The 13,187-nt window shown below is 48.2% G+C and overlaps 1 protein-coding gene across 19 annotated transcripts in view; it reads right to left on the bottom strand.

Moving 5' to 3' along the window:
• MSI2 (musashi RNA binding protein 2) overlaps positions 1–11,146 on the bottom strand; it is a 256,287-nt gene extending 245,141 nt beyond the window's left edge. For 4 of the 19 annotated variants that reach the window (XM_042791803.1, XM_042791796.1, XM_042791810.1 and 1 more), the window contains exons 1-6: positions 10,977–11,145; positions 10,720–10,760; positions 10,425–10,506; positions 9,975–10,059; positions 7,987–8,034; positions 5,663–5,704 (exon numbers count right to left, since the gene is read on the bottom strand). In XM_042791803.1, the coding sequence (XP_042647737.1) occupies positions 5,663–5,704; positions 7,987–8,034; positions 9,975–10,059; positions 10,425–10,506; positions 10,720–10,760; positions 10,977–11,038 (360 nt within the window). In that variant the 5' untranslated portion in view covers positions 11,039–11,145. Of the gene's footprint in view, positions 1–5,662; positions 5,705–7,986; positions 8,040–9,974; positions 10,060–10,424; positions 10,507–10,719; positions 10,761–10,976 lie in introns of all 19 variants that reach the window. The other 15 variants (XM_042791795.1, XM_042791800.1, XM_042791808.1 and 12 more) reach the window with 10 other exon arrangements.
• Between the last annotated feature and the right edge of the window lie 2,041 nt (positions 11,147–13,187).

Raw genomic sequence — 13,187 nt, 5'->3', positions numbered from 1 at the left:
AATCTGGAAGCGGAGAGGAACGCACAAGGGTGTTGGCATGCTGCTCTCCTTCCATTTCCCTGGTCTCCCTCATTTCAGACCCTTTCCTGGCATACCCAAGCAGCAAGGTCTCAGTGCAGAAAAGTTACCCACTAGACACCATTAAAACTAATCCAACAATACAGAAACACTCTGGGAATGTAGAAGGCCCTTTTAAAATAAATAAATAAATAAATTACTCTCTGGTTAGATGATGTTCAATTTTAATTTTTAATTACCACTAAGTCTACAGGAAGGTAAGTACATTAGAACTATTCTTAACATGAAAGAACAACCGTAGGCAATGATAATAGAAATACATACATTAAGAAATAAATGTTTACACTTCCAAAGCCAACAGAAATCCAGCTCGGCTCCTGCTTCTGACACAACGCACTGCGATCCACAGATCACCCTGCACAACCACTTTTTGCACTGGCTGCCAGCATGCAAGAACAGAGATCATGCTCTGCCTCAAACAGATTGTGGAGAGCAAGAATCTGAGCCCAAGAATAACAGGTTTCAAAACCCTGATCCTCTACTACCTGAGAAGGCCTGCATTAATTAAGCCAAGGCTCAGACTCATCGACTCTTCCATTTCACCATCCAGTGCCAGAGGGAGACAAATTCTAGGAGCAGTTTACCCTGGACAATGGATCTACATCAAGGTTGCTTGAACAAGATGCCCAAACACTGGCCATCGACCATAAAGAGAAATCCCTTGTACTGTCTGGTGAGGACTTCATAGTACTCTGCGTGAAGAAGATACAGCAATATTATTAAGGTACACATCTATGCCCAATGCCAAGAGCAGGAAACACTTCCTCTCTTACTCCATCTAGACCTGCAAATGCACAGCAGTCTAAAAAGAAGAAGAAAAAAAAAAATCATAGGGAAAAGGTCTGACCTTGCTACTCTTTACAGCCTGGTAGGGAAGGAAGGGTGGCAGGAAAGGAAAACTCCCGAGTTCTGCCAGTGTGTTCAGTTTACATTCTTTTGAAAAAGACTTCAAAGTCCACCCAATACTTAAAATAAGATGGGAAGTAGCAGGACTAACCTGGAGGAGTTTACAGACAGAAGCAGGGGAGGAAGCAAACAACAGAATTCTTGATTTTCAAGGTCCATCATTTGCTTTGGAATAACATCTCTCCCTGCTACTCTGGCTCACTCTTATCAGGCAGCCAAGGGACACAGACACCCCACCCACAGTTAACTTAATTGGAATCAGACATCCAAATCCACTGGTTAGCTTTAAAAAAAAAAATATCCCAGTTTAGCCTGGGTGTTACTCCAAAAGGGCATGCCCTCCATTTGCTGCTCTGGAATAGCCAGCTTCACATGGGTTTAACCAGCAGTGACTCAAATGAAAGGAGTTGTTGACACTCTCTTTTTTGCCCCAGAAGGAGGAACAGATGTGCACAACTGCACCTCTTACAGCCCATGTGCCCGGCCAGACAGGAAAGCAGCTACTCCACAGGCTGGGTACGCACAGCTGGCACACACACTGACCCACCGGAGCACCGAGATGCCAGAACCGGTTATCGGTTCCGCACTGACCTCTGTCAGAGTAAGGTACATCTAATAACACCACCAGTATGCAGCATCGCCATCTGATTACCAGACATAAGGCCTCCCCCGCAGAATAAAGCCCTTTTGCCATTTTGTCATCGAATGGTCACCAGAACACTGCACCCAACCCACGTAGACTAGATCCCAAATTCAAATAAGCAGCCTTGGCAACAACCGCTTCTACTCTGGGTCACCAGCAGGCAGGACGCCGGCCGCCCAGCACCCAGCCCACACCAGTGAGCTGCAGGAGCAGCTCCAGGAGCCAGCGGCAGTAGTTGGCTTGCCCTTTTTATTTAAAAGCCCCTGAAGAGGAAGGATACAGACAATATGCAGCAGGTCACATAGACAAGACTAATGAATGACACCAAACGCTGCTACAGGTAGCTCCGGCTTGTTGACCTGCCGGAGTAATTCCCATCCATATGCATTATGTCCCTGTAGTAAGTGCCGGGAAGAACAGGCACCTCGGTCCCATCCTGGAGGAACCGCAGCACAAAAATGCAGCTCGGTGCCTGGCTTCACTAACGGCAAGCTTTGACTGAAGTTTTATCTGCCCGTTTCACACACGGCTTTGCACGGCAAAGCATCCAAATTTCCAGACCAGTAAATCACACAAAGGTATTTCCATGGCCAAAGAGCTTCTTCAGGGACTGAAGCTGCTGTCCTTGTGCTCTTCACGTTTGTTCTGGTTTAGCTTTTAAATAAATCCCTAAGGTGGGGGGTGAGGGAGGAAAATGCTTACTTTTGAAAATATCTAATGAACTTGCTAAATTTGATAAGGCTTCTCCAACCTAATATAGCAGGCAATGTCAGAACTGACAGGCTGTGTATATTAAAAAGTCAAATTATTGTAGCCTTCGGTATACAAAAGGGGGTACAAAACTACCACCCCTCCATCACCACCGCTTTTTAAAGATTTTTAAGTCAGCACAGTTATAAACGATCAACTGTTACAGAGCGCCTTCCAGCACTTGGAAGCAAGACAGATTTTTATCAAGCAACAGCAGCCCCGAGAAAGCAGACGTATATCCTTTTCATCTTGCTGTTAGCCATATACTAGAACCTCAACAAGTTAAACCCCTGCAGCAAATTTCCTAAAACAATGGCTTCAAGTCATCCTGGACTTCACAAGGAGAGCAGGATTACACATCATGGCGTAATCCACTGGAGGCAATCACCGAGGATTTTCTGTGAGGGTCATTCTAAGAAAATCAGGGAAGAATGCTCTGCTGTTACAGCCTGCCACTTCTTGCTCAGTAACCAATTTGCATCACCAGAGAGGTGTCAAATCATGGAGATGCAGTTTAAAAAGCCCCAAAGAAAGCATTTTAGTGGGCTGCGGTTTGAAAAGGGAAGACCAGCCAATTAAAGTGAATCAGAAGGGGGGGGGGGGGGGGGGAAGGAACAAGCACAAATTATTGTGTGCGCACAAATAAGCAAGAGTGACCCTGCAGAGCACAGCGAGCGTGTGATCTGGCAGAGGAGGCGAAGGCAGGCCGAGAGGCGGCTGCTGCCCGCTCAGGGGTTAATCGTGCCGAGGCAGGGCGAAAGGGCTCCAGGAGGAAGGGGATGCCAGAAGGTCTGCCCACAGCCTTGCTCCCACCTCAGCACCCAGCCACTGCCAGGATGATCACAGAAAAAAAAAAAAAAAAAAAAAAAAAAAAACACAAACACAGTCCCCATTTTGCTAAACACACCAGAAGGAAGACTACTAAGGTGGGGGAAAAAAAAAAAAAATAAAATAAAAACCATACCAAAAAACCCACTCCCCTTGCACCCAGAGAGACACAGAGACATTTCATTAAATGCCATTAATCTCCACAGACCCAAGCATTAGCTAGTTAATTAGACTAAAGTACAGTCACATTTTAACGCTGAGCATTCGCTATTCAACTGGGATAAATGAACAACCAAAGTCCAAGACCTTCATTCAGTATCTAATTAAAACAGAAAACCAAAAATCCAGATTATGAAATGCTGTGCAGAAAAATACGTCATAATTGATGGAAAATCTGTTCTTTATTGCATCTGATTTTCTCCAATTTCCTAATATGGCTCCTTTCAATTTTAAGATTTTTTCCAAGTGCCCTGTAGAAATCCCAACACTTTAGAAAGCACAAGTGTGTAAAAAGCAGAAACAGACACTGCTGACCTATCCAGAACGAGCGAGTTCCTGCTAGGAGTGGAATCCAGTGTATGTTCCAGGATCTGCCCCACACTTGAAATATGTCTGTTACCAAAAAGCAGGGGGGAAGAGGGGCGGGGGGCAAACAAAAATAACAAAAAAACAACAAGCAATCTATGTGGAGAAAAGCAAACTCCGCTCTGTAAAAATGCATTTTGCATTCTTTAACACGAAAATTTAACTCGCTGATATCCTCAGCATAAAACATGCCCTTTTTTGTTTGTTATAAAAGAAATCCCATGGGACAGCTTAACAGCTCTGTTGTAAGCGTTATAAACTTTCACAAATAACACTGTAGAAACAGATAACTGGTAACTGAAGACAGTTTAAAATGTAAATAAGCCTTTAAAATGTATTGGGAAGGGCAAAAGGAACATCAGTCACAGCGCAAGATCATATTTTAATTATCAAATCCTTCAAAACTCTGATAACTTTAAGTTGCATCTTAAAGGCAGCAATAATCCGATGACATAATCCAGAAGCCACAAACCCTACAAACTATAAACTCTCTGCTTCACACAGAAGCAAGCCAGGCACACCATTATTCTCTAATTAGTTATTAGACACGTCCTATGAAGAAAAGAACCTCTAAATATTTGACTGCATTAGTTAGGGTTAAAATTCTGTAAGTAGGCTGTTGGGTTTTGTTCTTATTTATTTATTTATTTTAAAGAAATCACTAGCACTTCTGCTATAAACCTATGGGTTTTAAATTATACGTAGTTTTTCCTACAAGCATGTTCTGTACAATATTTAACATTATAGTTCCACATGCTATTAAACTGCTTGCTTTCATGAGAAGCTATATGCAATAAAATTGTTAGGTTGAACTTGTTCAGGTAGTCTCCTGCCACCAACTTTAAACCACTTTTCCTTATTGACTTGCATCCACAACTTTTCAGCTTTCTATTTTTTAACAGAATACTGGAGTAAGCCAGGATGATTAGAGTGCATACAAGTGGCATACCCCAGCTAAATTTTTTCCAATACACACTCAGAAACAAATTAAAGAAAAAAAAAAAAGTCAATTACAGAAGTTTTCTTTCAGCTTCTGGCTTTCAAAATCCAAATACAACCGACTGCACATTTGGATTTGGAACTGATCTGCTGTTTTCGTTAGGCACAGCTGAAAGAGCAACAACCACTTCTATTCCATAAGCAACCCGTCCAGAAGAAATGGCACCCGGTGGTATTTCGGAGTAAGCCTGCAGACAGAAATTCCTCTGCACACCGTCTTTGCCCCAGCGTGGAAACTGGCCGCATCACAGCGGGGGTGCCCTGGAAGAAGAAGGTCACTTCTCCAGCCAGCCCGACCGGCTAAGAGACTTAAAGCTCATTGTTTCACTGTTCTCACAGAGAACACCCCGTGGCCTGAGCAGTTGAGAGCTCCATCAGAAACCCGCTACCCAACGCTTACTAGTCTCCAGACACGTCTCTCAAGTTATACAAACCAAAATTTGCAAACAATGAAGGCAGAGATATATTCCCATCCATCACAACCACAGAACTGAAAGCTCAGCCCAAAACAAGCCTGAAGTCTGCACTTAATCCGAACGCTCTTCATAAACACCATGCAAAACATATTGCGTAAAATAGCATAACAAACGCAAGTAACATGGTGACAATCTCCGGCTAGAACTAGAGGAGCCTCTTGCTTTTCAGCCAGCCGCAACCGAGCGGGACTCTGCGAGGAGACGGTTAAACTGGAGACACGTAATATCGCACCAAGCAGCTCTCCTGTAGTTTCACAGCCATACGCTGATACCCTTAAGACGCCATGCACTCCGGCTTTAAAAGCTTTCATTGCCAATTCCCTGTTTGAAACCTGAACTGCCTGGCAACAATGATTCTCTGTGTGCCTAAAATCCTATTATCGATCCTCCTACTTACCTTAGGCTGTGCTCGTCGGGGAAATGCAACTTTAGGGTCAATCTGAGGAAAAAGAAAGGGGAAATCAACAAGATAGCTTTTGTTGTCAATTTATATTATTTTGTTTTTAAATCACTGAATTATTAATCCCTCATTTCTCAGGCTTGTAATTCAGCACACTGGGTCATCTAGAACTACTCTGCAACTGATGGATCACAGTCTGGGTTTGTCTGGGGGGGTCTGGCAGGGGGAGGGAGACGGGAAGAGAGGAACAAAACATCTCTTCTGTACACCTCCTACATCATCTTCTGGGCAACAATCGCCAGTGGTGCTCAGGGAGCTCTGTATTAGGCTCCAGGTGCTGCCTCTACAACCAAAACTGCACGTTAAACGTTATCTGCATACTCTGGAGGTTGCACAGAGAGGCGGCCAGCATTTCTCATCAAGATCTTAACCTATTGGTTTTGACACCTGCACCTTCCTTCAGTTGGGTTTGGGGTTACTTTTATTTTTTTCTGCTGTGTTTTGTCAACTGACTAGCAACACCACACAAAAAAGAAATGCAAAACACAGTCAAGTTATTCACATTTCCATTATTAAAACTAAAACATAAGGACTACAAGATCATCCTTTAAAACAACATGCTGAATTCATCTGGTTTGCTCACTGTCAAAGAATATATGTGAGCAATGAAAGACTACGAAGGGGCATTTATGGGGAGGGGTGGGAAAAGAGGAGAGCAAGACACAAATGAAACATATAGGCATTTTAAACCAGAAGAAACCAAGTTCCCAAAGATCTTCCATAAAGGAGTTACCTAAAGTGTTCTTGAATGAAGCACACCACCACAGAGACAAAGGAGGGGAAAAAAAAAAAAAAAAAAAAAAAAAAATCTTTGTTTTACCCCATGCTCCCTTGTTTTAAGATGCAGCATTGACTCTCATTGCACTGCATAAATCAGAAAGCGTGTCCACTCTGCAATTCCAAAATGCTAATTCTGCAATTTTAAAAACAACTTCCACATGGGTCATCTTCAAAAAGCCACTCTTCCCTACCATTCAAAAAAATCACTTAAAAACAAAAAGACACCCCTGCAGATGCACAGCTGGATGTAAATAAAAATCATACCTTTTAAACAACTGCCCAGCTTAAACTGTCCTCTTTAAAAGTGACTGCACTAAAATGTCTGTGTGCTGCTGATTTCACCTCTGGTTTTTAGCAGCATCTGCATGCAGACATGTTCTAAATAAAGAGTCTGGAAAAGGATGTTTTAAAGGACTAAATCCTACCTTAACTGTGCAACTTGCGACTGCTTTCGGTGTCATCTTTGACCACATAGCAAACTGATGCAACTCATCCTGATTGTGTTAAGGCATATTTAGAAGTAGAGGCTTTCTTTAATAGTTTGGGTTTGGTTTTTGTTGGGCTTCCCCCCCACCTCAAGCTAACCCTGATTAGGAAAAGGAGATGTTTCCATTTGGTTTTGTTACTCCTGCGGTGATAAATATTCCTCTCACTGATAAATAACCAGGGGCCTCTCCTAAAAAGCAGTTTTACTCAATTCATTTGTCAAAATTGGACATATCACAAACATTTGATGCGCAACTGATAAAATGGTTTGTCTACATCAGATATAAATGTAGTATCTTTTTTAGGGCACACCTGAGAAATGAGCGATTACATGCCACTTAATTGTTCAAAAAGCATAAAAAGTAAAATTATTTATCTAGAAAGCTAACCTTCTCATAGAGATTAACATTATCTACAAATATATTCAGCACCGACTAGGCATTTGTCTACTGGGGAAATACAACAGGTACGGATTTTCCACAGCAATACCCAAAGGTGGAGGCAAATATGCACATTTCTACATTTGCTTCAAAAGCGAAAGTTTTCTCAACAAAGAACAGTCCCACCAGAAGGACATCACTGCACAGTCCCAGTGGTAAAAAGTTGCAAGAGCTATTAAACTCTAAAGCAACACATTCATTTTTGAAGGTCAATTCAAAGAGCATGGAGTTCTTTGCACCACAGCGACAGCCCTTCTTAAGTAACTGAGTTTTCCTTCACAAAAACCTTTCGGATAAACACCATCAGCATTTGAAGATGAACACTAGCAATCAATATGGCAAATCCATACCTTTTGCATATCCCTGTCAACTATTTAAAAAACCAAGGAAAAAAAAAAACAAAAAACAAACAAACAAAAAAAAACTTCTACCAAAAAAAAAAATTAGTTAGTTAGGTACAATTCTACTTACTGTATCTACAAGTCCTCTAGGAAATGACTATAATACTATTTCTGATATGAATGGCCATTACCTAAACAAAGCTTTTAACGTAACTGTAAACAAGAGCGACGTTTCCATGCCAATACCCAACCGATCTGCCTCCTGTGCTGAACGTTGAAACAGAGTCAAATGCTATGTTATACTAAAGAACAGTTACTATAATACGTCTACAAATAAACGGCTGAAAGGGAACCTGGCTACTTTTAGGTTTTACTTTTAAGCTGTGTTACTGATTTGAAGGTCAGTTTCTTCTTTAGATTGATTCAATCATTATCAAACCATCAAAATAGAGGCAAAATTTGTCCTGGTCAAGCTTTTCACCCCTCCCCCAGAGAAGAGCAAATTAATACATTGCAGGGACAGACTAGACTGTGATACAGGGAAAAAGCTGGGGGAGGACCTACTTATAGTCAGAAATATGACAGGGTGTCCTCCCATGATTTCTTTTTTTTTTTTTTTTTTTTAAACCCTCATTCAAGATACTGTTTGCCTTTGTTCTTCTTATCTAAATTTATCTTTAAAAACACATAGAGAATATAGCTGTACATGAAAAGTCTGGTGAGTTTAATCTCAGGAGCACAGTCGAATCAGTTATCTTACCATATCTGATTAAACCTAAAATCAAATTATTAAGGCATGTGAAAGCACGGGCTACGTGTTCAGACAAGCCCAGCAGAATTTGTAGGTCGAATTAAAACACTAGATTCCACCTGCTTCTGAGAGCGCTTTGGGCTGTTTTCATATAAATCACATTTTAAAAAAAAAAAAAAAAAATCATACGCTCATGTTTGCTCCCTGCTTCTTCTATTCTTCATTTAACTATAATCTCATACACACAGGCACACACAAGATGTTCCAGCACCGAGACAGGATTCCTCCTACCATCATGCTCATGTCAAAATAAAACCTTTACGATCCAGAATACACACTATAAAAGACAGTTACAGCACCAAACACATTCGATACGTCCAGCAGAAGCTCCCTGCCAGCCAGTTAAACCAGCACGATCCTTCCTTTCTCAAAACACAACCCCCTTCAGACCGATCAGTACCAAAGCAATAATGACCTCTACCAGTGTCCTTCCCCCCTCCCCTTCCAGGTTTGCCGAGGCTTAAAATTGCAATAAAGTACGAGGCACAAAACTTCATCCTTTTGCACGGCCTCGATTGCAGGGAGAGAAACAGGGCCTAAAGGTACACACGCTTGATACCTTCTTTTGTTTGACCCAATACTGAAAATGCTGTATCAGGTCAAGGGGCAAACTTAAGTTTGGATTTTTTTTATTAAAAAGACAAAAAAAAAAAAAAAAAAAAGCAGCAAGTGCAATGTTTATTAAAAAAATAGATCAGCTGAATCTCATGAGCATTTTCCTTATGCTATCCACAGGAGACTGAGTGTAGCAAAAAGCTCTGGAGAAACAACAACAAATTAGGACTTGTGCTTCCCTACCACATCTACTCTCGAGCTCTCGCACAGCTTTCCACAAATTAATGCGTATGTTTCATAAGGGCCCTGACATCGCAGGTGAGGGGGGATCTCTCCAAAAAATGACTTTGGGAAATGACACCAGAAGCAGCTTTTCCAATCTGACAGTAAGTCACTCCCACCTTGAAACGCGCGCACCAGTAAATAAATAATCAATCAAAAGAAGGAGAAAGTTCCCCGCAGAAAGCATTCCGCAGCGGAACACCAAAAAAAGTTGGATTTCAGTCTACAGTTTTTTCAATGTCACCGCTCAACAAAATATAAGGCTGGGGGAGGAGCCATCGGTCGGTATGGGTGAATTCAGATTTAAAAAAAAAAAAAAAAAAAAAAAAAAAAGTTACTGCCTTTTTTTAAGTTAAAGGTGGACTGCAGGGGAAATTAAAAAAGAAGAAAAAGGAAAAACCCAAGCATGCAAAGTCCCGGTTCAATGACAGCTTGACACCGCCCCGCAAAAAAAACGGAGTGGCAGCCGCGGCGGGGCGCGGGCTCGGTCCCCCCACGGCCGCCTGTCACCGCGGGGGAGGAAGGGCAGCCGGGCAGCCCCACGCAGGACCTACCGTCTTGGAGTCCAGCTCGTGGTGGGGCTGAGACAGGACTTTGTCTACACTCGCCGGATCCGCGAAGGTAACGAACCCGAAGCCTCTGCGAGAGACAAAGAGCGAGGGGATGGGGAGGAGGGGGGGAATGATGAGAACTAGAGAGAAGGAGAAAAGTCACAAAAAAAATAAGCGGGTGTTTCCTCCCCCCCTGCCCTCGGGCAGAGCCCCCGGGGGGGCGGGCAGCCCCCCACACCCCGCCGCCTCCCCCGGCCGCTTTGTTTCCTCCTCCCGGCTGGAGGGATGCGGCGCGAGGAGAAACCTCCCGAAAAACCCCACGCGTGGGGTGGGATAGGGATTGGGGGTGAGGTTGGAAGGGGAGGGGGGGGAGGTGGGGTGCGGGGCCGCCCACCCGCGCCGGCGGCAACTCGCGAAGTTTGTCAACCCGCCCCGGGTGGGCGGCGGTTTTACCTGGAGCGTTTGGTGGTGGGGTCCCGCATGACCATACACTCTCTAATTTCTCCGAATTTGCTAAAATAGTCTCTAAGGCTGTCTGCGGAGAGAGAGAGAAGCACAGAGGCAGAGGAGGGGAAAGGGGGGGGTGTTTGGGGGGGGGGGGGGGGGGGGGGGCGCGGGCAGGCCCCGGCGGGACGCGGCCCACGCGGGGCGGAACGCATGGGGAAGGAAAAGGAGGGGGGGGGGGGGGACGGGGGGGGGACGTGGGGGGAGCGGCGACAGGGGCGTGGGGGGGGGCGGCGGTCCTTACCTGGTGAGGTTTGCCAGCTGAGGCCGCCGATGAACATCTTGCTGGAGGGAGAGAAGAGAGCGGAGTTGAACGCCGGTGCGGGATCGGCCATTTTGACGGGGCACCTCACGGCGGCGCGGAGAGGCGCGGAGCGGAGCGGCGAGGAGCGGGGCGATGTGGGGTGGTGTGAGGAAAAGGGGGGGGGGGGGGGGGGAAGTGAGGGGGGCCGGCCCCGCTCCTCGCCGCTCCGCTCCGCGCCCCGCCGCCCGCCGACTTACCCGGGGTCGTGCTGCGCCTCGCCGGGGCTCCCCGAGGTAGCCTGGCTCCCGTCCGCCTCCATGGCCGCGCGGAGCCCGCAGCGATCCGCGCCGCGCCGAGCGAGAACCCCTGAGAGAACCCCCCCCGCCCAACCCGCCCCCCCCGGCCCGGCTACGGCTCGGTTCGCTCCGGTTTGCTTTTCCCCTTCCCTTCCCCCCTCCTCCTCCTCCCTCCGCTACCGGAGGATCTCACTGGAGAGGCGCTGGGGAAGCAGCCAGATCCGTCACACGTGGGATCGGCTTAGCTCAGCGCCGCGCCGCGCCGTCCCTCCCTCCCCCCGCCACCATCCTCTCCTCCCTCCATCCCGCGCCGCCTCTCCTCCCTCTCCCTCCCCTCCCCTCCCCTTCTCCCTCCCTCCCTCCCGCCCCCGCGCCACGGGGCGGGGCCCGCCGCCGTCGCGTGGCCCTGCCGTGACGTCACCGACGCGCGCGGCCGTGGGCCGCCTGGCAACGGCAAAGCAGGACCCCGAGGTTTGGGGGGGGGGGGGGGGGGTGGGCGGGGGGGGGTCGGTGTCTCGTACGGTGACGGCGGCGCGAGATGTGGGCTTTCCCGCCATCCCACCGCACTTCCCCCTTTTCTTCCTTTTTTTTTTTTTTTTTTTTTTTTTTTTTTTTTTTTTTTTTGCCGCCGGCTGATGCCGAATAAACAATCGCAGGGGGCGGGCGGGTGTCCGGCGAAGGCGAGCGAATTGAGTTGAGGGGCGAGTGGGAAATGGGGGCGGCGCGGTGAGGTGTCGCTTACCCCGGGCGCGGGCACCCGCGCTGCCCTCCCGCGTGGGCGCGCACAGCCCCGACCTGCCAGCGCCGGGGGCCCCCCACGTTCCGGGGCTCCTGCACGCCAGTGCCCCTGCGTCCTGAGGATCCCACATTCCAGTGCCCCCCCATGCCGAGGCTCCTGCACCCCGGTGCCTCCGCATCCCAGGGCTCCTGCACCCCCATGTCCCGGGGTTCCCATGTCCCGGGGCTCCTGCACCCCAGTGCCCCCACATTCTGGGGTTCCCACCGCCCAGGGCTCCTGCACCCCAGTGCCCCCACATTCTGGGGTTCCCACCGCCGAGGGCTCCTGCACCCCCACGCCCCCACATCCCAGGGCTCCTGCACCCCCCTGTCCCGGGGTTCCCATGTCCTGGGGCTCCTGCACCCCCGTGCCCCCATGCAGAGGCTCCTGCACCCCAGTGCCCCCCACGTCCCAGGGCTCCTGCACCCCAGTGCCCCCATGTCCCGGGGCTCCTGCACCCCAGTGCCCCCACATCCTGGGGTTCCCACCGCCCAGGGCTCCTGCACCCCCACGCCCCCACATCCTGGGGTTCCCACCGCCCAGGGCTCCTGCACCCCCACACCCCCATGTCCCAGGGCTCCTGCACCCCCATGTCCCGGGGTTCCCATGCCCTGGGGCTCCTGCACCCCCGTACCCCCACATCCTGGGGTTCCCACATCCTGAGGCTCCTGCACCCCCGTGTCCCGGGGTTCCCACACCCCGGTTCCCCCCGCTCCCCGCTGCAGCCTTTGGCCCCAGAAGGGCCCTGCCCAGCACGAGCGACAGCCTTCACCCCTCAGCTCCTGCATGTTCCACGCGGCGTTCGAACGGCTCTTCGCAGCGTCAGACAGAAGCGGCGGTGGGGCTGCCAAGTAGTGTCGTAATTATAGAAGGTGAAAGCAATCAGCTTCACCTAAATTAAGAAGCGGTGAGCGGGAGCGCGGGCCGCCCGCCCAGCGGGACTGAGCCACGTTGCCCTACATTTTCAGAACCATCCATTGATTTTGAGTACCTCGGCTCGCCAGGGACCGAGTGCCTCCTCACCGAAGCCCTCCCGGCTCGGCAGCCATGCCTGCAAGAGCTATTTTGGCGTCACCAACTATTTCAAACTCGGGGATTATAATTATTTTTATTGGGGAGCGTGGGGGCAGGGTCTAAATGTACTTTCCAGCAGTGACTAAAGAACAAGGCGTAAATCAGAGGACGTGCACGGGTCTGGTAGGTCAGGCCTGCCAGAGAAACAGTCATCTTCAGGTTTTGATGCTGACCACTGTAAAAATCTGATAAAATTCGCTTTACTGGGCTTGTTTTGTCTTGAAGACTCCGGCTGCTCCGGCTGGGGCAGGAGCTGACCCGGCCCTGCCCCAGCAGCACCAACGTGCAAAGTGAATGGTTGCAGAGGATTAAAGAACAGT

The sequence above is a fragment of the Tyto alba genome, unplaced genomic scaffold (genome assembly GCF_018691265.1).
Source record: "Tyto alba isolate M040663 unplaced genomic scaffold, T.alba_DEE_v4.0 Super-Scaffold_19, whole genome shotgun sequence".
Taxonomy (NCBI): domain Eukaryota; kingdom Metazoa; phylum Chordata; class Aves; order Strigiformes; family Tytonidae; genus Tyto; species Tyto alba.
This window is presented reverse-complemented; position numbering and strand designations above follow the sequence as displayed.